The 25,021-nt window shown below is 48.4% G+C and overlaps 1 protein-coding gene across 2 annotated transcripts in view; it reads left to right on the top strand.

Moving 5' to 3' along the window:
* The first annotated feature begins 12,711 nt into the window (after positions 1–12,711).
* ARID1B (AT-rich interaction domain 1B) overlaps positions 12,712–25,021 on the top strand; it is a 437,948-nt gene continuing 425,638 nt past the window's right edge. For both annotated transcript variants that reach the window (XM_062186972.1, XM_062186973.1), the window contains exon 1: positions 12,712–14,265. In XM_062186972.1, the coding sequence (XP_062042956.1) occupies positions 12,712–14,265 (1,554 nt within the window). The remainder of the gene's footprint in view (positions 14,266–25,021) is intronic.

Raw genomic sequence — 25,021 nt, forward strand, 5'->3', positions numbered from 1 at the left:
ATGGTACTCCTCTGTATGGATATAGACATTCCATGTTATTTTGAACAAGGTTTCTGTTGCTGAACACTTGAATCATATTTAGTCTTTTACTGCTGCAAACAATGTCACTAGACAGGTCCCAGGACCTATGTCACTTTGGCCTCTAACAAGGTATAGTAGGGTAAACGCTCCGGAATGGAGCAGTTGGGTCAAAGGCTAAGTTCATTGATAATTGTTATTACCAAATGTCTCCCAAAGAGTGGTTCGTTTCCTACTACTGCTGGCAGTGCCTGTTCCCATGGCTTCTCTCACACAGGGTTTAGACCTGTGGGATGCTGCCAACCCGGTGGGAGGACTGTCATTTTGAAGTCTGACAAAAAGCAAATGAACTTTTATAAAAGCCCTCACTAAATAAAGCTCTAGCCACAGGACTTTAAGCCACCTTCACTGTGGAATTTTCTTTCTATTTATTTATTTGAGAGAGAGTTACTGACAGAGAGAGGGAGAGACAGAGGGAGAGGTCTTCCATTTGCTGGTTCGTGCTGCAGTGGCTGGAGCTGGGCCAATCCGAAGCCAGGCGTCAGAAGCTTCTTCTGGGTCTCCCACACAAGTGCAGGGTCCCAAGTGCTTGGGCCATCTTCCACTGCTTTCCCAGGCCGTAAACAGAGAGCTGGATCAGAAGAGGAGCAGCCGAGACTAGAACCAGTGCCCGCATGGGTTGCTGGCACTGCAGGCAGAGGTTTAGCCCACTATGCCACAGCGCCGGCCCCACTGTGGGATTTTCATATGGAGGTCACATATGTATTTCCCCCAAATATTTTTAAACTGAAAACTTAAAAAAAAAACTAACTCAGATCCTGACTGAATAATATGATATCAAGACTGCATGTCACATAATAGCATATCATACTTGAATGAAAAAAAATCAGATGTTAAGCCAAAGTATTTGGAAAACACAACTCAATCCAGCTATGATTAGCCGAATTTTAGATCAATCATACTAACACATTTATTTCTCTGTAGAGACATATCTAATATCTACATCTAATAATGTTAATAACCTTGAGCTCTTTGGAAGTACAGTGAGAAAGCCTTGGCAACAGGAAGTTTTCCTTACAGAAGCTTTACATCCGTATGGTGGACACAAACAGTTAATGTGTGGGGCAGGCATTTGGCCTAGCAGTTAGGACATCATGGTGGCTGGGTTCGACTCCCAATTCCAGCTCCTGACTCTAGTTTCTGGCTAACATGGACCCTGGGAGGTAATACGATGACTCATTTCACTGGCTTTCTGCCACCCACATGGGAGACCAGGGTTGTTCCTAGCCCTTGGCTTTGGCCCTGTCCAGCTCCCCTGCCATTGTGAGCATTTGAGAAAAAAAAAAAAAAAAGGAACCCCACAGTTTGGGTATCAATATATATTTCCAAAAGATTGAAGCAGAAAAGACAAACGAATTTTCCTAGAAGAGAGAAGGTCATTAGCAGTCATAGATGGCCAATTTTCAGTGTCCAGATGAGGTTAGAAATCAGAATGTGGCAGGGATCATGAAATAAAATGGAGGTAGACAGACCAATCGTCCAAGGAATGTATCCGTGAAAGGTCAGCCAGAAAGGTTAAGTGAATGGGCTAAGATAGTCTTACTCATCTACAGTTGTAACCTTGAACCTAAAATTTCTATGACTTCCATGAATTATCTCACATTCAGAAGAGGGCTCAGCCTGCTTGATGATAAATGTATCAAAGGGTGAATTGTAATTGGCAACATTGTTGTTTTCTAGACCAAGTGCTGTTTCTAGTAACAGTGCCTGTCTGGGTCTCTGTTATCAGATTCTGCCCTTCCCTCCCCCTTCGCCCTTTTCTCCTCCTCTTCCCTTCCAGTTCCTTCCTTCTTTGTTGCCTTCTTGTAGCCTGTAGGTAGGGTAAACTCTCCTCCCCATGCTCCCACCAGTCCCTCATTGCAGCCAAAGGGACCTATGCCACCTGCACTGCAGGGCATGGGTTCCAGAAACCCAGAGCAGAAGCTCACGTTCTCTTCTCTTCTCTCCCGTCTTAATATCACTGCTCTTTTGTAGGGTAGAGGATTCACAGGACTTCACTGGTACCTCCAGGGTAAAAATATTCTACCTGACCTACCATCCTGTGTAGCTGCAGAATCATAGCATTAACCTGGGCCTGCCTGGTATAGAGCCCTGCTCTCCGCACCTGCCAAGGGCTGACCCCTGGCTTCCGGGAATGGGTGAGGATCCACAGGACTGAGCTGCCATTTGGAGGGAAATAGAAGATGCTTCACCCCTTAGGGATGCTCTACTTTGTATCCCGTCAGCCCGTGAAGCTGTAGGGTTGTGTCTGAGGGGCTGTTGTGCAGACACTAGAATTTGTGCTCAGCACCATGGCCTTCTCTCCTCTCTGGTGCACCTACCCGTTCTCCTCTTCTCATGCATCAAAGCAGACTTTTGGGAATGGAGCCAAAGTACATTCACAAGGTGTAAATGACTGATAAGCATTTAAGGTATTACTTGTTAGAAGCACATTTGTAGAGAAAGAACACATCGAGACATCTTCCACAGGGAAATCTTAACGACGTAACAGGAGAAATGTGTGGGGCTCAGTGGAGGATACCCTAGTTTTTCTGAATTCATGTGACGGCTGTTCTTAGGAATTAAAACACACACACACGCTCACACACACAGCCTGCTTACCTATTTAATTCCAGCAGTATGTTAAATGCTTAATTCTCTTTCATTTCATTCTCAGTGTGCCCCCACTTTCCCCCAAACTTCTGAAGTAGGCAGAGTTTAGTTTTTCACATACATCTTGGTCCACAAGGTCAAGTAAATGGTTCAAAGCCACATGGCACACAACGAGGAGCAAGCATATAAATCCCAGATCACCAAGCCCGTGGTGGTAACACTCTCCTCTCCCCCTGTTGCTCAGCTAAGAAATACACAGAGCTTCAAAAATCTTTCTCCTTAACTTATCCTTAAAAGTCTCTTTTAAAAAAAATCATCTTTGTGTTTTCCTGAACTCCCTGGAGCTTGTGTGTTGTGTCATCTTTGTAATGATGTGTCCAGAATGAAACACAGTGTCCTGGTCTATTTTCACTTTTCAGCCTATGCTGGATATAAAAAATAAACAGCATATGGTGAAAAGTTAATGAGATTAAAAAAATAAGTTCACTTAAAATAATCCATGGGCTTTTCTACATGTGTTCTTGGTCTGGTTTCAAAAACCACAGGAGTTTTACTATGCTTTAGAGAAGGGTGAATATTTTGCATCGTTTCTGTTGGGGTCAATGGGAAACCAATCTCGTAGAATCAGCACTAATAATTATGTTGTTTATAAACAAATGCCACGCTACGCTAGCACAGTCCAGGACTTCTTTGCTGAGCCTGAGCGCTAACATATTCAACATAACAACTCAGCAGTGCTGTTTCCCATCGCGTGTCTCATGGCCACACGATGCTCCTCCAGCTGGGAAGAGTGAGGAGTCTTCCAGGAGAGGAAGATGGAAGTCCTTTTTTGGGAGTAGGAGCCCTCTGAACATAGCTTATACCTTTTATGACCATAATAGGTAGACCTGACCTTTTACAAGAAATTTCCTCTAACTTTTAAGTGAATGAAAAAAGTTTGGGGGGACCAGCTTTGTGGTGCAGTGGGTGAAGCTGCCACTTGTTATACTGGAGCATTTGTTCAAGTCCTGGCTGCTCCACTTCTGATCCAGCTTCCTGCTAATGTGCTTGAGAAGGCAGCAGAAGATAGGCCAAGCACTTGGGCCCATGCAACCTATGGGGGTTGCATGATGAAGTCCCTGGCTCCTGGCTTTGGCCTGGCCCAGCCTAAGGTGTTGCAGCCACTTGGGGGAAGTGAACTGGTGCATAGAAGATCTCTTTCTTTCTTTCTCTCTCCAGCCCCACAGTGCGTGCACACGCACTTGTGTGTGTGTTGCTTTGCCTTTCAAATAAATAAATAATTCTTAAGACATAACCCAGAAGTCAGGAAGCCTGTCTTTATTTTAAATCAGCAGCTACACAGAAAGTCACTGTGGCTTAAGCTACATGGGTTCTCTGTATTGACAGAAACAGCTTGAAAGTTCATGCAATCATTTTACATGTCTGTTTGTGTTCAGCCTTAAAGTTCTCTTGACAGTGAAGTGTTCAGGGCCCACACTGGGTCCAGGGTTGTTCTGAGTGCGGTGACAGATGCAGTAGAAACTGAAGACAGGCACTTGGTTCTTGAGGAATTGATAATCCAGCTAGAGAGACGTAAAGGCCTCAGTAAAATAAAGAACAATTATCAAACTCCTTGGTCATTCTGTGCCAAGAGCTCTGCAGGAATTATTTCATTCAATCTTCAGAGCCCAGTGAAGCAGGCACCACCATTATCTGTGTTTCATTCAAGGGTAGAAACGTACCTAGCTCTCAACAGTTGCCCTGAGGGTCATCTGAGAAACCATCAGGCACTGCATGGATCAGGTTGATACTTGGTTTCCTACTAAAAGTAGAAGAAAGGAAAAAAGAAAAGAGACAAACTCTTCTCCCCAACAAAACAAAGCAAAGACCATCAGTAGGTTAAACGAGATAGGAGTTTATTTTTCTCTTCCATAAATGAAGCCTGGGGGTAGACAGTCCTGGAAACTCAGCTTAAGCACACAGATGCTGCTATCTCCAGGGAATGTGAAAATGTAGATTCCCCCCACTTTTTAAAAATAGATTCCCAGCTAAAAATTAGTGTTTCTATTACTAAAGGTGAGAACAGATATTGGGTCAGGTAGCCTGCTACTCTACTGTATATATACAAAGTGCTGGGCACAGGGTACACACACCACATGCTGAGTAACAATAGTTACCAGGCCTACCGTTGCTTCATAGTGGCTTGGCTCATTGCTTGAATACAATCATTTCTGCCGGAAGTTTTCCCTTTCCTAGGCTTAGGCACTATCTATCCCTGCATAGGAAAGTGAGCGGGAAGAAAGTGCTCGGTGCTCCAAGCCCTGCAGGGTGCATTAATTCCTGGGCCCACCTCTCCCTCGCTTTCTCCAGAGACGTGAGCTGGTTTGCTCCTGAGTTTTACACCTGTGGAAAGGTGACAGGAAGCCACGTCATGACCCAAACAGGGACACTACACTGTGGTGTAGTGGGTTAAGACCTGCGATGCAGCATCCCTTCTGGCACTGGTTCCTGTCCCAGCTGCTCCACTTTTGATCCAGCTCCCTGCTAATGCACCTGGGAAGGCAGTGGAAGGTGGCCCAAGTGCACTTGCCCCCCATGTGGGAGACCCGGATGGAGTTACAGGCCCCTGACTTTGGCCTGGCTCAGCCCTGGTCATGTGGCCATCTGGCGAGTGAACCAGTGGGTAGATTACTCTTTCTCTTCCCGCCCTCCCTCTGTCACTCAGCCTTTCAAATAAATAGAAAGATTCTCCACCCTCCAGTGGACTCAGCCAAGCCTCAGGAGTTGGTGAGTGGCAGGCGAGGCCCTGGCTGAACCGCAGCCCTCACCCATCACCTTGGCCTTGGGCCATGAACCACCTGCACACTCTCTTTGGGATCAGTTCCCTTCTCCTCATCCCCAGTTTTTCCCCCATCCAGCTCCAGCACCTCTCATCTCTCACTTGGATTATGAGCCATCTACAAAGGGGTCTACATGTAGACTTCAGAGTTCTTGCCATGTGGGATTACATGTTTGATTCTGGGAGGACCGGACTAAAAGATGGTCATTCTATTTTTTGAGTTTAAACTTGTGATCTCAAATCAGATCACACTGTCTGTAGGGCCTTGTGGATTCATTAAAAAATAATGCTTAAAAAGCACACTTGTATTGCATTGTATTCTTGAGGCTGAATAGATTAATAGGGAGAGGTTTGGCGCAGTTTGGTTGCTTGGGATGTCTGCATCCCATTTCAGAGGTCCTGGGTTTGAGAAACCACTTTGCTCATAATTCCAGCTTCCAGATAGTGTGGACCCTGGGAAGCAGCAAGTGATGGCTCAAGTCCTTGGGACCCTGTCACTCATGTGGGGGCCCCTGATTGAGTTCCTGGCTCCTGGATTTGGTCTGCTCCAGCCCTGGCCGTTGCAGGGATCTAGGGAGTGAACACATGGATAGGAGATGACCCGCTTGTCTCTTTACTTTTCAAATAAATTTTAAAATAAAAAACCGTGAATTTTTATGGTCTCCTTTTATTATTATTTTTTAAAGATTTAATTATCTTTACTTGAAAGTCAGAGTTACAGAGAGAGAGGAGAGACACAGAGAGAGAGAGAGAGAGAGAGAGAGAGAGGTCTTCCATCTGATGGTTCACTCCCCAATTGGCTGCAACCGCTGGAACTGCGCTGATCCGAAGCCAGGAGCCAGGAGCTTCTTCTGGGTCTCCCATGCGGGTGCAGGGGCCCAAGGACTTGGGCCATCTTCCACCACCATCCTAGGCCATAGCAGAGAGCTGGATCAGAAGTGGAGCAGCTGGGTCTCGAACTGGCGCCTACATGGGATGCCTGCGCCACAGCGCCGGCCCCTTATTATTTCTTAATATCATATCTCCCTGGGAGCTTTCTTGGCCCCAGATGCCTGAGCCCTGTTCTAACTCCCACCACTCCTCTGCTAATGTGCTGTCTTCCCAGCAATCAGCGGGTGCTCGCCCTAACCCAGATAAGATGTCAGCCCCCTGCCTGCTCCCAGCAGTTAACATCCCACTGCCCTTGGGACACAAGTCCTGCTCTAGCTGCCCTGTTGGGCCAGCACAGGGCCCTGGCCACCTCATCCCAAGTCCCCCTGCCTCCTGCTGCCTAGCTCCCTTGTTTTCCTGGTTGCTTTCCGGGTTTTCAGCAGGCAGCTGAAGCTCCATTTCCCCAGTCTGTTGGGTCCTTTGTTATTTTCCTGGAAGAAACCTCCTGTATCTTTCCTTCAGGCCTGTTATCTCTCTGTAATTATACATTTATTGGAGTGGCCATTTGATTAATGTTTAGCAAGTCCGTTCAGTGTGAGATATTATCACTTCTTTTTAATGCTCACTGCTGTGGCCAGCCATGGGGCGTAGCACAGAGAGTAGCTCGGCAATTATTTGCGGTTGAGCCAAGAAGTCCCTTTCCCCTAGAAGTTCTCCTTGTGGCCTTGCTCTTGGTGGGGGGTGGGGAGACCCTCGGAACGCTCTGACGTTGTGCAGACAGAGGTACGGCTTGCACACAGAGGTACGGCTTGAGTTCCCTAAGGGAGAGGGGAGATGCCAGGGAGATACCACTGAAGGTTAGGCCTCAGAGTCACACGTGCTGCCATGTGGTGCGTTCTGTTAAGTGATAGAGAGAAGAAAACACTTGACACTTGGGCCTCTTTAGGGGAATATTTTAATACACAAACTCGGCAAGGAAATAATGTCATCTTGTGTGAGAAAAGCATACAACCGTCTTTTGTGCTTAATGGTACCCACTGACTCTCAAAATGCACTGGGGACAAAGTAATTAAAGATTGGTTTGAGGGGGCTGGCATTGGTTGTGGTATAACAGGTTAACCTGTAGCCTGCACTGCCGGCATTCCATATGGGTGCCAATTCGTGTCCCAGCTACTCCACTTCCAACCCAGCTAATGCACCTGGGAAAGCAGCAGAAGATGGTCCAAGCACTTGGGCCCCTATACCCATGTGGGAGACCTGAATGAAGTTCCTGGCTCCTGCTTCAGCCTGGCACAGCCCTGGCTATTGCAGTCATTTGGGGAGTGAACCAGTGGATGGAAGATTTCTCTTTCTCTTTGTAACTCTTTCAAATAAATACATCTTTTTATAAAAGAAAAAAAAGATTGAGATTAAATAAAAATAACCAGGATGCACTATATTACTGCACAGTAGATGTTGTTGTTTGTTTATTGTGTTTGAAAAGAAGTCTTATTCCCAAGCTCTCCAAGGACTATGACACAAAGGATCACATGTGTGAGACTCTGGAGGCTCTCAGACAAGTCACTGAAGCTTTCTAGGGAACCGAGGTCATTAGATCTCCAGATGACTCCCCTCTGTGTTCTGTATTCTACATTATCTCAAACATGTGTACTGCTCAAGTATTTACTTTTGAGGAACTAGAATGGAGTTACCTGTAAGGTGCCTTTACCCAAGCAGCAGGTAATCAATGATCGGAGCCAATGTGGACGATTACGGGACATGAGGTAGGAGAATACTGAGAAGCACTGGTAAGGTGCCCCCTAAGTGATTTTCAGTATCAGCAATGTGAATGAGGACAATACTGGAAATAACGGGAAAAGAAAGGCTACTGCACGCGTGTCTACACACACACACACGTCTAAAAGGTATAGAAGTGTCAGGTTGCAATAAAAACTACTTCACGACACATTATTCAAAACATGGACAGCCCAGGATAAACTAAAAAGTACAAGGTTTCAAAATGTAATGAAGTGTTTCTTCCTTAATTTCACTGTCCATGTTTCTGGATTTGTTAGATAGCCTTTAGTGAAATTTGACTTAGGGTTCTTTTTTTTTTTTTGACAGGCAGAGTGGACAGTGAGAGAGAGACAGAGAGAAAGGTCTTCCTTTGCCGTTGGTTCACCCTCCAATGGCTGCCGTGGTAGCGCGCTGCGGCCGGCGCACTGCGCTGATCCGATGGCAGGAGCCAGGTGCTTCTCCTGGTCTCCCATGGGGTGCAGGGCCCAAGGACTTGGGCCATCCTCCACTGCACTCCCTGGCCACAGCAGAGAGCTGGCCTGGAAGAGGGGCAACCGGGACAGGATCGGTGCCCCGACCGGGACTAGAACCCGGTGTGCCGGCGCCGCAAGGCGGAGGATTAGTGACTTAGGGTTCTAAGAAGTCTGGCCTCAACAGTGATGGGTTCTTGTTGTCAAAGTCACAGCCGTGGAGATTTAGGGTAAGGGTCAGGCACCTGCTAATGCAGCCAGCAGGGAATGCTCTTGGATGGGGCAGACCAGGTCTGCTGCGTTGCTGGCCAAGTTCTCCACGACGTTCACAGCTAGATCATGGTGTGTTTTAGTGGGTTAATCTTTTATCTCCCCGATATAGATAGGACCAAAGTGATATTTATATTTTTATTTTTAAGGATAGCACAACGTAGGTTCCAGGTGAATTTGTTGAGGGGCTAAATGTAGTTTGTCCGTATCTGGCTTATTGTCCACACTGTAATTTTCTTAGAAGTGTGATAGTGCTGTTGTTTGCCATAGTTACCAAGTGTATTTAGTTTTTTGCCTGGATTAAAAAAAAAAAAATCCTGCCTAAATTTTTTTTTTTGCCTTCGTGAACTCACTGCTACTGATAATTTGCATAGTTGTTTCAGATTAAATGCTATACCCCATATCTTGCATTGACTCGGAGTTGTTCACTGCCAACATCTAAATCGGAGAAGTGAAAAGGACAATTGTTTAGTGCTTTTTAAAGTCCCTGACCAAGATCAGTAGGGAAATCCCATTAGCTCCATTCATCGCATTTCTCATAAATCTAAAAGGAAAGCAAGTATCCAAAGCCTTATTCTTTAATAGTTCTTATTTGTAAAACCTTGACAGGGCTTTATTCTAAATTGCTTCCAAATTACATAAAGAATACTGAGAAATATGATGGGCAGTGGGTTGTGATGGTTTCAGTCATGGAATAAATAAGTAGAACAGTGAAAGGGGACTGATCTGAAAGCAAACACAGTATGATGGGCTAGGAAGAGGCAGAAAGAACAGACCGCGGCTCAACCATCTGGCTCAACCCTCTGTAAGTGGGCAAGCTGAAGAGCCTTTTTATTCAGTGTCCTACAACTTATTCAAAAGGGGCAGAATTTGAATATTAATATTTCCATATAGTTAAAAAAAAAAAAGCCCCGACGCTTTTGTAACCAAAAAGGAATGTTTAACAAAATAATGGGTAATCCTCTGGCTAAACATGGCCTAGGAGCACCCCGTGGGTGGGAGGTGGCTTCAGGCCACGGGCAGGGGATGAGGCTCCCCCTCCTGCTGGTGCTTAGGGAAACTTACTGAAGTTGTCACCGTGGTTGGAAATTCAGACAAGGGGTGTAAAATTAAGGAACTCGTCAGGAAAAAGCACACGGTGATGTCTGGGATCTTACTTCATCCAAAAGGAAGAAAAAAGTAGAACTGCCATCCAGGGTAACTGAGGCAAGCAACACAGCAGAAACGCTAATCCGTAGGTGAACTTTTGCTTTTGTGAAATGGGAACCTATTTCATCTCTTTATAACCAACCCCTGACAATTTCCACTTTGTGTATTAAGTCTTGGGTGCTTACGTGAAACCATGGGTGGAGAAATAGGATTCCAGCGCAGGTGTTTCAGCAAGAGGTCTCTTAGCCTTCTCCGTGGTAGAAAACACAAAACCAAGTCCTGCGGGCTTTGTGCTGTTTCTCTTGCAGGCTGCACTGCCTTGTGTCTGCGTCAGGGTGTGGCATCTGCTGCTGGGGAGGAAGAACTGGCATGTGTGGCCTTTTAGCACAGGCCCCTGTCATTGTGCTGGGGCCTCGATTTCACAGGCTCTGGGTCCCAGCCTTCCAGCTGAAGACTTGCTGAAGTAAACGGAACACACAGAGATTGTGGATTATATGTCGAATTCTCTTTTTAGTTTTGTGATTTTTTTTTTTCTGATATGAAAAAATATTTCTAAGGGCCAGAACTGAACTTGGCGATTCACCTTCCCTTTTAGGAAGCAGCCAGGACTACAGCTGAACTTGTAGGAACTGACTTTGATCTAGCTTATCAATCTGAATAAAAGCACTGTAGATTATTTGCATATATTTAGTTTGATTATCAATGTCTGAAGCATAAACAAGATTGATTTTAGAATACATGTAGATACATAAAACATTTATATTTACATATGAAAACCTTAAAATGCAACATATGTGGTTAATACGTATAATTAGTATGTATTTGAATATATAGAGAAAAGCCAGGAAAAAAATGTCAAAAGGCCCACTAAAAGAGATGTAGTGTTCTCTTGGCACAAACTGATGATTCGGCATGACTTCCTCTTACAGTTCTGTTATTGTCTCTTACCCGTTTTCCAGTTGTTTGGACAGAATGGCAATTTGTTGTTTCTTCTCCAAATAACGACCCTTGGGTGTGCGCCTGGCTCCCCTCCCCCACCAGCCACCAGCTCCGCCTGGCTATCTTTCTCTAGTCAGGTAGCGTGCTTGCACTTGGTCAAGCATACATAACTAGTGCATCCGAAACAAACCGAAATGCTTGCTAGGCGAAGCTGAGGAATGAAATGATTTTGGAAAACTATACTCTACCAAAATCGTGTACCTCATTTCTGGGAGTGTGACCTCTGGAGAGCTGGCGAGTACTTCTCAAGAAGTACTGCTGCTAAAGATACTCATAATGATACTAGGTGGTAAACTCATAATAAAAACTTGCAACTGTTGCAATACGCAACTGTGTACTAGTTCTGCTTTTACATTAGATTTGACTGTTTTATATTGTTATTGATCTTGTATTTATTAAATTTAACATCTATTGAGTTTTGTTTCATGTTACTTGGAAAGAAACTTTCTCAAGAGGGTTCACTGTGCCCGTTACCCTCTGAAATAACGCTGGAAGGTGCTGACCAGATTAACGGAGGTGGGGGGATTCGACTTTGGACAAATAGTGGCATCTGCGTGGGAAAGTTGTGCGCAGCGCGACACACGGCTGCGTGTACCCGAGACAGAGAGCACACAGCGGTTCGAGCTCTCCCCACTGACTCCTTGCACAGATATCTTAAAAACAGCCACGTAGCCATTATCTCTGGGGCAGGTGAGCATCCATTGAGTACCTGCTGTGTACAGGGCCCTGTGCGGCCAACCCGCCCCAGAGCCCTTCCTTAATCTGCAGTTGGAAGAAGTTGTGGGAATCACGCCGATGGCCAGAGACCAAGGCAGGGAGGCCAACGTTCTGGAAAATTACATAACTCCTGGGAGAGCCAGCGCTTTTGCAGATTGCCCAAATATTTTCTTCCCTCCGTGGGCTCCTCGTCACCTCGCAGGCCCACGGACAACTTCGTGCCCCAGCCCTCCTTTCCCTCTTTTGTCTGCTCGTCGTCACAGACTCGTTTTTCCACCTTCGTCGCGTTCCTTGCAGACGCGAAAACAAACACGCGAACGCCCGGTTGGCAAGGAGACAGCGGCACGGGGGGGAAGTGCAGCTCCGGCCGCCGCACGCCGCCGCGCCGGCCCCGGCCCGGGCCTGCGCGCGGCCCCGGCCCACGAGGCTGCGGCCCGCGCCGAGTCCAGTCCGCGTTTTGCGAGTGCACACGAGCAATCAGAGAGAAGTGGGATAATAGTTGCTCCGGCTCGCTCGGCTCCTTCTCCTGCCGTGCTGGGCCCGATAGGCGCAGCCGGTCGTGTATTCCCCCCATATCCGGGTGAGAGAGGAAAAGAGAAAAGTTTCATTTAAACCCGAACTCAAAACTTTCACCGTGAAAGCACACAGCGGGAGCAGGCCCAGCGCGTAAGGCGTGCCCGGGCCCGGCGCTCCGGCGCGGCCTGCGGAGGGGGAGGGGGCCGCGTGGATGCGCACAGGAGGGGCCGCGGCCTGAGCAGTGGGGGCTATTGTCTCCCCCCGCGCCCCGCCCGGCCTCGCCACGCCGCGGCGATCATGGCCGCGCGGGCGCCCCCCGGGCCGCGGCCGGCGCCCGGGGCCCGGGGCCTGGAGGCGGGGGCGCGCGGCGCGGCGGCGGCCCCGGGACCCATGCTGGGGGGCGGCGGCCTGAATAACGTGCACCGCCACCCCCTGCGCCCCCGTCACGAGCTGAACATGGCCCACAACGCGGGCGCCGCGGCCCCGGCCGCCGCCGCCGCCAGCGCGGGCAGCGCCAAGAGCGGCGGCTCCGAGGCGGCTGGAAGCGCCGCCGCGCTGTCCTCCTCCTCTTCCTCCTCGTCGGGCCCGCGCTCGGCCATGGAGACGGGGCTGCTCCCCAACCACAAACTGAAAGCCGTTGGCGAGGCCCCCGCCGCACCGCCCCACCACCTCCACCACCATGCCCACCACCACGACCACCATGCCCACCTCCACCACCGCCACCGCCACCACCACCACCACCACCACCACCACGCACTACAGCAGCAGCTAAACCAGTTCCAGCAGCAGCAGCAGCAGCAGCAGCAGCAGCAGCAGCAGCAACAACATCCCATTTCCAACAACGGCCTGGGCGGCGCGGGCGGCGGCGCGCCTCAGCCGGGCCCCGACATGGAGCAGCCGCAACATGGAGGCGCCAAGGACAGTGCCGCGGGCAGCCAGGCCGACCCCCCGGGCCAGCCGCTGCTGAGCCGGCCGGGCGACGAGGACGACGCGCCGCCCAAGATGGGGGAGCCGGCGGGCGGCCGCTACGAGCACCCGGGCCTGGGCGCCCTGGGCGCGCAGCCGTCGCCGGCCGCCGTGCCCGGGGGCGGCGGCCAGGCGGCCGTCTCGGAGTTTAATAATTACTATGGCAGCGCTGCCCCTGCCAGCGGCGGCCCCGGCGGCCGCGCTGGGCCCTGCTTTGATCAACATGGCGGACAACAAAGCCCCGGGATGGGGATGATGCATTCCGCCTCAGCCGCCGCCGTGGCCCCCGGCAGCATGGACCCCCTGCAGAACTCCCACGAAGGGTACCCCAACAGCCAGTACAACCATTATCCGGGCTACAGCCGGCCCGGCGCGGGCGGCGGCGGCGGCGGCGGCGGCGGAGGCGGAGGAGGAGGAGGAGGCAGCGGAGGAGGAGGAGGAGGAGGAGGAGGAGCAGGAGCAGGAGCAGGAGCAGGAGCGGGAGCTGTGGCGGCGGCGGCCGCGGCGGCGGCGGCAGCAGCAGCAGCAGCAGCAGGAGGCGGCGGCGGCGGCGGCGGCGGCTATGGGGGCTCGTCCTCGGGGTACGGGGTGCTGAGCTCCCCCCGGCAGCAGGGCGGCGGCATGATGATGGGCCCCGGGGGCGGCGGGGCCGCGAGCCTCAGCAAGGCGGCCGCCGGCGCGGCGGCGGCGGGGGGCTTCCAGCGCTTCGCCGGGCAGAACCAGCACCCGTCGGGGGCCACCCCGACCCTCAACCAGCTGCTCACCTCGCCCAGCCCCATGATGCGGAGCTACGGCGGCAGCTACCCCGACTACAGCAGCCCCAGCGCGCCGCCGCCGCCGCCGTCGCAGCCCCAGTCCCAGGCGGCGGCGGCGGCGGCGGCGGGGGCGGCGGCGGGCGGCCAGCAGGCGGCCGCGGGCATGGGCTTGGGCAAGGACATGGGCGCCCAGTATGCCGCTGCCAGCCCGGCCTGGGCGGCCGCGCAACAAAGGAGTCACCCGGCGATGAGCCCCGGCACCCCCGGACCGACCATGGGCAGATCCCAGGTAACCCCCGCGCCGGCCGGGCCTGCTTCCGCCCGGCGGCCTCGCCGCGCCGCGAGCCCGAGTTTCTTTCTTTGCCGCGTACTTTTCCCCAGTTTTCCGGTTGGGGGGCGGCGGGGGCGCGGCGCCCGGGGCCCTCGTAGCGGGCGGCCGCCTCCCGCCGGGCTCGGGCGCTCGAGCGTCCGCCCGCCGAGTCCGGGCCGCGCCGCGCGGGCCGCGCAGGGCTTCGCCGGCGGCCGCGGGCCGGGCCGGGCCGGGCCGGGCGCTCCGGTGCCTGAGGGGCGCGCAGCCTCGCCCCCGCCGGCTCTGCCGAGGCGCTGAGGCGGCCACGGGGCTCCGAGCCGCCGCCCGCCATCGCGGAAGGCCGTGGGGGCTCGGGGGCTGGATCCGGGGGGCTTTTGTGGCGGGGTCGGCTCTGCGGGCCGCTGAGGTCTGGGGGCGGGGGGGTGTTGGCCAGATCTGCCCCGGGAGCGCCCACGGTGCGCCCTGGCTGGGAAAAGAGCGAGCAACTTTCTCCACCGGCGGCCTCGGCGCCTCCAGGGCGGCCAGGCGGGGAAAACGGCTCAGCTGGTGACAACCGAGGGGGTTTTCGTAGTTGGAGAGGGCCCCCCCCCCCGAGATCCTGGGTGCGGGAGTCGAGTTTGTTCACTAGCAGGGGCGGAGGGGGGGGGGACAAATAGGAAGGCACGATCTGCAACGACGTGGGGGTAGAATGTATCTGAAACCTATCGATTCCTTCCCGAGAACGGCCGGGGACATCCATTATGGGGCTTCGGGCCGGCTGCAAGGAGTCACCTTCAGCGCCGAGGCCGTGTGCGAGGGACGCGTTTCCCGACCCACTGAACTTCTTTTGCTCGCGGGTCAGGCATACATCCTGCTCAGCAAATGCAGCGGGCCAGCAGGCCTGTGCCAATGGGGCATTTCGGATCGTGTTTACTGGGGTTTTCTTTCTCTTGCCGGCCCCGGAGTCCTCCGGCGCTGTTCCGGGGTGTCCGGCGCGCTGGCTGTTTCTTGCTGGTAGGCTGAGCCTAAAGACTGACTTGATCTCCTTTGCAAGGTTTGGAATTTGAATTGTGGAGGTAAACTGGCTGTAATAGTCTCCAGACAGCTGCCTCTGAGTTGACATCTAATCTGCCATCTGATTGGCTCCCCTCTCACCATTGGGCATTTAGCACTGCTGATGTAAATAGAAGTGCTGAGCAGTACAGTCACAAAAATTCTTGCCACAAATAATAACTGAACTCTATTACAAGCAGATGTAAGGCTGCGTATTATTTAAAGCTTAAACTTGTCGCGCATCACGGTTATTAGTAAGAGGATTCGGCACAGAAAAACATCACACCGTGGTCCAGTATTGGGCATTCACAAAATTGAGCTCTTTGATGACAATCTTGCAATATGGACACGACATATATCATGGACTACAATTGTAGGTGGACGATAGGGCCAGTGAAAAATAATTCAGCCACAAATTTTACCAATTACAGGGGTTGCTAAGGATATATATATATATATATGCCCTTTATTAATTCAGTTATAAAAAATTTGATTTGTGGCAGCACATGTTTAATGTAACGTTAAAAATTTCAAGATTCTGATGTCCAACAAATCTTATGGTGACAGGCTTTCAGTGGGATTAAAGCTATGTATTTCTAGTGTTTTGCGTTCTGGCTGTTTTAAGATGTTTGTGAATGAAGAATTTTACTTAAAACTGGCATATTTAAAAAGATGAAACGATATCATAATTTTTGCAGAGAACAGTTAATTAAAAGGGAAACAATGGGTGTTTCTTTGAAGTACTAAAACCATTTTATATTTTCTTCTTCCTTGGAGGATACAGAAATGCCACAGAATCTTTTTTTCCTCTTGATTGTTTTGTTAGAGCAGGTAACGTAAGGTTGATCTGAACTGCTTACACAATGAGTTAGGAACACTGGGTTACAAACGAGTTGTGCTGACTGTGTTTGTTGCAAATAATTTTTCTTTCATAGACATCTTCATGCTATGCAAGTTTTAAAAATTTTAACCTGTTAGAAGGGAGTAACAGTGGCTGTTATGTATGTTTTTATTTAGTTCATTTGATTTTTTGGAAGGTGTATTTTAGTATTAATCATCTGTTAGAGGAGAGACTTGTCAGAGTGAGTGAAGGTCTGGATTTAACAGTCATGCAAATATTAACCTAAACATCGGTGTTGGCTGCCATCAGTCAGGTCGTTAGTTGATGGAGTTTTACTTTTAATGAGAATGTTTTCCTGTTCTTGCTAGGAAACTTGTGATTTCAGTTTTTGTTTCTGGTTCACATAAGGTACAGACGTTATAAAGAAGACTCCCGTAAACCCTTGTAGTCCATTTTAAAGAGATTTGTGTTGTCAGCCTGCTTTTAAAGGGGCAGTTTAAAATTCACATTTTGCAAACTAGAAACAAATGCAATGAGAGGCAGATGTAGCTTCATATTATTTCACAGTATCACTTCTTGATGGTGCCAGTCATTTTAAGTATTTTGTTTTCTTGGAATGAGAGTGAATCCATTATGTCCTCAGTGTGACCCTGGAGAATAGCTTTTTTTATTTTGAGGGGGAAAAATGACTGACATATGACCTAGATTCACAGATTGCTTGTAGGTATCTTTCCGTGTAACATGTGGAATATGTTGTGTTCATACTTTCTTTTTTCCCCTTTTCATTTTTGAAGGCTAGTAGTATTTAGTGTTTGTTATGGTAATTAAACTAAGAAACAGTCATTTGTCTGAAATATTAAATTACTGCTTGACTATAGGTCATAAAATACTATTAAATCACATTAAATTATGACTTTTTTGGCTTTTAATAGATTTAGTTTCATTTTTGATTTTAGGAAATGGTTTATATTGGGCAGCAAATATTTTTGTAATTGGGAACAAAACATAGACATATATTGCAGGGGGAAGGCCTTTTAAAAAAGTGAAATAAGCCATTTTAGGGTTCTGATGGTTACTGGATTTTTTTCAGTATTCAGATAGAGCAGGCTCGAAAGGCATACTGAGGTCTGCTCACATACACAGGATTTTATGATGCCCACGTTTCGGTTGGGTTCCATTAATGCTATTTTAACTTTAGTTTTATGGAATATAATGCAGTGTAATTTTCAAAAAGCCTTCCTTACCATTCTGAGAGAAGTGACTACTGGCTGGGCATCTGGGTACTGGCCCCCAGCACCTTCCCATGTGTGCAGCAGCCCTGCAGGGGAGGGAGGCGGACTCCCTTCTCCCAGCCCCGTGCATCGGAGGCCAGCTGATACTCCGAGTACTGTCAGGACATGTGTGTCGCGGTCATGTATGTATTTGCCAAGGCAGAGGGCTGCTGTATACATTTAGAAGAGGTGGACTTGGTCACTGTAATTCATGGAGAAAGCTTATCATTTAAGAACGAACAAAAGGAAAGATAACAAAATTCTCTGCAGTTTTCTGTTTTTCTAAGTTATCAGGGATGAAATTATGTTCGGCTTATAATTACCTTCAGTGGGAATCCTGGATTTTTTGCTCTTTCATTTTGACTTTTTTTTTTTTTTTAATGGTAGCCACTCTTTAAGACAGCTATAACTTAAATTTATGTTTTTGTTAGCCCTGAATCAGGTATGTTCTAGGGAACAACATGTTCTTACCTTGGGTCTAAAATGAGAAACCTTAACCCTTCTTTTTTCTTTGGCTTTGTTTATCTCTATTTAAGAATAAATTTTTGAATTTTTGGCAAGGGTCTTTATACTGCTTCCATTTTTCTCTTTTATTCTTTCAGAAGTGTGCATTGGGTAGGAAATAATCTAGATCGCACTTGGATACTTAAAATTAATGCACTTAAGCTCGAGATCGTTGTGTTCCTTTGCGAGATTGAAGAGATTCACATCTTCACGCTGGCATAAAAAGCCTTATATAGGCACCTTTTAAAGAAAACAGGTGCAGTCGGATGGGAGCGGGTTTTCAGTTCTGCGTCGTGTCAGTGGACTTCATAATTCAGGGCAGGGTTATGTAAAAGATGGTTTCTGTGTGGCCGGCTCCAGCGTGTGTCCGCCTCCCAGGCCCCGTCCTCGCGTCCCGGCGGGGAGCCTGCGCGGCTCCGCGGGCCGGCGGGGTGGGTGTGCTGGCGCCGGAAGCCGCTCGGCTCGCCGGGCCTGGGCGCAGAGGCGGCTCTCCGGCCCGGCTGGCGGCGCTCGCTCCGGGCTGCGAGCTGGGGGCCGTGCTGGGGGCCGTGCTGGGGCAGAGGCACCGCCGCTGCACTCGCCGCACTTTCGTTTCGGAGTTTGAGGTTGATATTTGTGTTTGATAGGACTGTCGTGTGGTACTTAAAGCAGCAGATTTATGGAAAATGAAAATGAATATTAATAAAGTCAGTTCCATTAGTTATTTTGTGTGTGTGCAACATTTGGATTTTGAAAACGGATATTATAAAATTTCCTGACGTTTGACAGTGCTGTTTCTCTTCTAGGGGCTGTGTCCTGCTTGCCGGCCTCTGGGCTTGGGGGGGTGTCTGGCCACAGGCCTCTCTGCTGTGGGTGTGTGCAGTGGCGCCGCACACTTGCTGTGTGTGCATGCCTGCGGCCCAGGGATCCCCGGCCCTCCTTCCCGCGGACGGGGGTGGGCAGCTGGCAGACCTGCGTCCCCCAGCAGTGCGGTCACCTGTGCTGGACGTGCGCTGTGCCAGCGCTGCTGCTTCCACAGGACTCGCCGTCCTTTCTCATTTAACTGGGGGGTGCAGGGCCTTAATTCGGAGTGGAAAACCTGGGTACTGTAGAGGCCTTTCTTCTTGGAGAGGTGATGAAAAAAGAAACTGCCTTAGGTGTCTTTACCTGAGCGCCCCTCATTCTGCTCGTGTGTTTCGTGTGCTTAAATCTGAATGGGTGGAATTCTGGAATTCCATATGCTGTGGTTTCTTCTAATAATTCACTCTGAGTGAGTGAATTTATCAAAGTAGAATATGTGTTTCCACAGTAAATATGTTTTATTTTTGAAGTCTTTTACTAGTAGTGGCTCTAAGCAAAACTATTTCCTAAGATTTGCTTGTTTGAATAGGATCCAGTACGCAGTTTTCAGACCCACTTCTGTATGGATCACCGCCAAGAATATTGGAAGGCTACTGAGTTTGACAGATGAACTAATGATGAAATTAGTTTGTTTCTTGAACGATACGTGTTGCTAGGAAAGAGACTAAAGCCTTGACATTGTTAAGGTATCTGGTTTACCAGAGGATACCATGATTAACATCAGGTAGATGGCAGCAGATTCTGGATAGATCTGGCGTTGCAGGACAGTCCTTCTGAATTAACGGAGATTGGGTCTCTGCTGACTGTCTCTGTAGGGTGCACCTCCCATCTTGTTTGGGTCTCTGTGAGAGGTGAGCCTTAAGAACCAGAAGTCTGTCCTTATTAGGTACCTCTGGAAGGGAAGCCATGTTGGATGAAATCTTGAAGAGTGAAGAATCCTAGACTCCAGTGTAACTTTTTTTTTTTTTTTGTAATTGGATGCTAACAAATAATATGTATGCATGTGTTCATATTTTCTTACGGCAAATTTATACATAACATAGAGTTTACCGTTCTCCCCATTCGTGGGCATCTGGTCCATTGGCATTAAGGGTGTTCTCATTGCTGTGCAGCCATCACCACTGTCCGTGTCCAGAGCCTTTTCATCTTCCCAGATGGAATTAAAATTTTTTTCTTCCCAATTGTTAGCCTTTAGTGCGTATTGTAAGTAATCTCTTGTCTTTGTAACTACCAGCTTTTCCACTTCCTAATTTACTAGTAAATTCCTCCTCCAATGTGCCATTGGAATGCTAATGTTCTTGTTTATAACTTTGGTCCTTCTTCCAGTTCTAACTTTGGGGTAATTCTTATAGAGTTGTTAGTTGCTTCTTTGCCAGGTTATGTCATTAAAAGTTTAAAAGCAGCTTTTTGGAACCTTTCTAAGGTGTAAAGGTTTGGGGTATTTTTTTGAGACAAACCTGGGCCTCTGTTAGATCCTCATTTTAGGGTATGGTAAGGAACAGTTGCTATGATCATGTCTCTCTTATATTTTCTTACCCTTTGTATTTTTAGCTTTTTGAAAGCCACTGTTCTATTTTTCTGCTGTTGGTGAAAATCATTTAGAGTGATTTCTTTTTTCTGTTCTTGCTGTGAGTGTCCTGCTCCCCCAGCCCGGAGCAGACGGCCAGCCCAGGAGACACTGTGTCCATTTTCTTGGCATTCTCTGCTCCAAAATCTTTGCTTTCCCCTCACATTTTAGGTCTCAAAATTGCAGAAATTCTTATGTGGAAAAACTACTAAATTAAGATGATTGCCTTTTAATTAAGTTTTAGAGGCAGTTGTAAAAGAGATGCTTCTTGATTCTGGTCGGTCTTTTGAACCAGCTTTTTCTCTGTGACGTACTAGAATTGTAACTGCCATTGGTGCTGATACTCGCATCTTTATAGAATCAGTTCTGTGCTTTCAACACCACCTTCTGCGGAGGGCATAGAGGAAATGAACTGGTGTCTGAGAGCTTGTACTGGAAGCAACAATTACTTCTTTACCGTTGTAAACATTTAGCATTTGTGTATGCCTTGAGGTGTGTGTGCGCTGAACGTCAACTTCAGACAGTTGGCAAATATTTATTGAGTGTGCATTTTCTTTTTTGTTTTTAAAGATTTATTTTTTTTTTTATTTGAAAGTCAAAGTTAGGGGAAAGCTTCCCTCCACTGGTTTACTCCTGAGCATATTCTTTCTTAATCAGCCCTGTGCAGACACAGGTGCTAGCTGGGGTCCTGGGCTTTTGTTGCTCTGTGTGCGGATAACGCGGCCACTGTACGTGGATGGTGGTACCTTTGGCATCATGACCTGGGACCTGGATTGCTGAAATAAAGTGCGAATAGCAACCTGTGGGTCTGCAGTTTGTCGGCTTGCCTTTTTGGGATAAGGGAATGGATCTTGGTAAAACAAGTGATTGTAGGTTGTTGTGATTTAGTTGGTATGATCTAGTGACTCTTTGCCATTTCTACCAATCGGTTATTGGTTGTGCCAGAGCAAAATATAGATTCACTACAGAGAGTAGTAACTAAAAGAAGGAAGATATGATCAATTTGAAATTGATACAGAATGGTCCCTTTTCTTTTTCTCAGTTTTCTACATTACCTAGACTCTTGGAAAAAAGTTAAAACAGTCTGCTCAGATTTAGGAAGAGACTTAGATTGCTGCGGTATTTTTGGTAACTGTTTAGATAATGTATGCTGGCTGACGAGTAAATCCAGCTACTGCTGCGGGTCCTGAAATAAACCTTTCTGAGAGCGAGGCACGGCGACGAGTGGAGGCAGCTCCAGAGCGCTCAGCATTCCCTTCTGCTGCCTTTGCTGTGGGCAGCGTAGAAGCTCAGCCACCCACCGTACATCCCAGCCCCAGTTAGCAATGACTGGTAATTCTAAAACTCATGTGAAATTTGGCACCTAGTTTTCGAGATTTTTAAGAACCGAATTTTAAGACTCAGTGGCCATGTGTTAACCTATAAACCCGTTTTACTGTTCTTTATGTTTTCCTTTCCGGTTTGCGATTTTCGTAGTAATTTTGCTTTACCCAGTGAATAATAGATGACCTTGGAAATAGATGTGTAGCACATTGCTAGGGTTTGCTGTGCGCTAGGCCAGCTCTGTGATCTGGAGGATGTCGGAGGGAGTCCGTGCGTTGGCCGAGGCCTGCACTTGCTCAGGTAGAGGCCCATCTCTAGGCTTCCGCGCTCATTTTCCTTAATTGTCACGTTGGTTGAAAACCTCCACTGAGGTCATTGGCATAAGTCTGGGGGCTTCGTCCATGGCACATCTCTTGACCCACCTGCCTTCCCACTGTGGGGCTTGGTTTCTCATTCTCTCCGGGTATGGTTCAGGACAGACCCTTGTTTCCATCAATCAGGGGAAGCCCAGAGTGTCCCGGCTTCAAAATTTTGTGCTACTCTGAATTTTTAAACAAACAGATAGTGCCTAATCAGCTGTGCACCACTGAACAGCTTATGAAACTCACTGCATTCCAGGCGTGTTCCGTGAATGCCAGCAGACCTGTGCAAGTACACACATTGTGTGCATTCCACCAGAATTTCCCTCACACTGATTGAACTCTTGCTTGATAGTTCTGTGAAATGATTTTGCTTCACTGATAGAGCCTGCGGGGCGGGGGGAGCTGATGTCACCTCTACCCATTCAATAGCAGATTCTGTTTTCTGGCCAAGAATCATTCCTTTCCTATACCTCTTAGACGTTTCCACTTTTATGGCCTGTAAAAATGACTGACATTTTAGGGGAACCACTTTTTGCAAAGATATGACATTTTGGAAATTTTATGTATTTATTTATTTTAAAGGTTAATTTTTATTTTATTTGAATGACAGAGTTACACAGAGAGGTAGAGACAGAGAGAGGTCTTCCATCCGCTGGTTCACTCCCCAGATGGCCACAATGGCTGGAGCTGCGCCGATCTGAAGCCAGGAGCCAGGAGCTTCTTCTGGGTCTCCTACGTGGGTGCAGGGGCCCAAGGACTTGGGCATCTTCTACTGCTTTCCCAGGCCATAGCAGAGAGCTAGATCGGGAGAGGAGCAGCCGGGACTAGAATCGGCACCCATATGGGATGCCGGCGCTTCAGGCCAGAGCTTTAACCCGCTGTGCCACAGCCTGGCCCCAACATTTCAGAAATTTAAAACTGGGCTGTTGGAGCTGGTGGGTGCTGGACCTTGGTTACTTGTTGCTAAGTGGCTTGCTGTTTCTACTTTACCTTCACTGAATATACAACTCGGATCTGGTCCTTACAAAATTACAATTTATACACATGGAGGCAAGGACTGCTCAGGTAGTCAAAACAGGGAATGTCAAATCTGTGAATAACTCGGGCGTGGAGACAAGAACTTTTTTTTTTTTGAGAGCGAGCGAGCGAGCGAGCGCACGCTCCCCCATCCCCTGTTCATTCCCTAAATGCCTTCGACAGTTGGGACTGTGCCAGGCTGAAGCCTGGAATCAGGAGCTCAATCTGTGAGCCATCACCTGCTGCACATTAGTAGGAAGCTGGACTTAGCAGAGCCAAGATTTGAACCTAGACCTCCTGTTACGGGCTGTGGGTGTCTCCGGTGGTGTCTTAGCCACTAGACCAAATGCTTGCCCCAGAACAATTTTATTTTATACTGAGATTAAAACCATCAGGGACAACATTTAATTTCTATTATGAACCAATACTTAGTGCCACTTGTTGCTCAAGATACAGGGTAAGTATAACATGATCCACAATTTTCCCTGGTGAATTATAAACTCCTGGTGTTTCACAAAGTAAAAATTAAAGTGAATGGCTACGTTAGCTGTCTGTAGTTCTTATGCAAGAGGACTGTATGCCTCAAAATATTTGAGTAGTTGATAAGAAATCGGAAGTAAACATTTCTCATTGGGTGTATTACTCATCTCCAATATCAGGCTCAAGAAATCTGCTCAGTCTGTGTTCATGTTGTGGGTGGAAGAGTGGTGTACAGGACTTGGAGATTGTCCCTTGGTTCTATGACGTTGATGAGAAAGTGAGCTTAATTTGTTTTGGATGCCATTCATATGATGATTTCTCTGCTAAAGAAATGGCTTCACGGTATCATTATCATGAAGGCTTTAATATCCAGGTCATTGGACTTTACCTCATTTGACAGTCTTCTGTATGTTAGGGCTTTGGGGTTGCAGATTTGTGTCATTGTAGCAAGAACATGGGTGTTAGGCATGAGCTGTATGCCTGGCACTGTGTTGGATGATGGATCCCTTGGGAACTAGGATCTGGACCTCAATGAGTCAACAGTGCATTGATTAAGGACAAGTAAACGTAATAGACTATGTAATTCAGTAGAAGTGGCTTGGGTGAGAGAATTTTTTTTTTTTTTAATTTTCATTTACTTATTTGAGAGGCAGAGAGAGTGTGAGCGAGCAAGTACTAGTGAGCCCCCCTTCACTGGTTCATGTCTCTTTTTATTTTTATTTATTATTTATTTAAAATTTTTTTTTTATTTATTTGAGAGAGAGGGAAAGGCAGAGAGAAAGGTCTCCCATCCTCTTGTTCACTCCCCAAATAGCTGCAATTGCCAGAGCTGAGCTGATCCGAAGCCAGGAGTTTGCTCTGGGTCTCCCACACAGGTGCAAGGGCCCAAGTACTTGGGCCATCTTCTACTGCTTTCCCAGGACATAGCAGAGAACTGGAGCAGAAGAGGAGCAGTCAGGACTCAAACCGGCACCCATATGGGAGGCTGGCACCACAGGTGGAGGCTTAGCCCACTATGCCATAGCGCCTGTCCCCTTTATTTTTATTTTTAAAAGATTTATTTATTTATTTGAAAGGTAAAGTTAGGGCGGGGGGAGGGAGGAAAGACAAAGAGAGCTTCCATTTGCTGGTTCATTCCCCAAATAGCTGCAACAGCCAGGACTGAGCCATGCAGAAGCCTGGAGCCAGGAGCTTCATGTGGGTCTCCCATGTGGGTGCAGGGACCCAAGCACTTGGGCCATCTTCCACTGCTTTCCCAGGCACACCAGAGGGAGCTGAGCCAGAAGTGGAGCCGCTGGAACTTGAACCCATGCCCATATGGGAAGCCAGTGCTGCCGGCCATGGTTTTAACTTACAGCACCATCCTAGTTCACTTCTGAAATGCCCATGAAGGCCCAGGCTGGGCCAGACTGAAGCTCAGAGCTGGGAACTCAATCCAGGGCTCTCTCATGGATGGCAGGAGCCCAGTTACTTGAATTATCACCACCCACTTCCCAAG

Source organism: Lepus europaeus, chromosome 3, assembly GCF_033115175.1.
Source record: "Lepus europaeus isolate LE1 chromosome 3, mLepTim1.pri, whole genome shotgun sequence".
In the NCBI taxonomy this organism is placed as follows: Eukaryota; Metazoa; Chordata; class Mammalia; order Lagomorpha; family Leporidae; genus Lepus; species Lepus europaeus.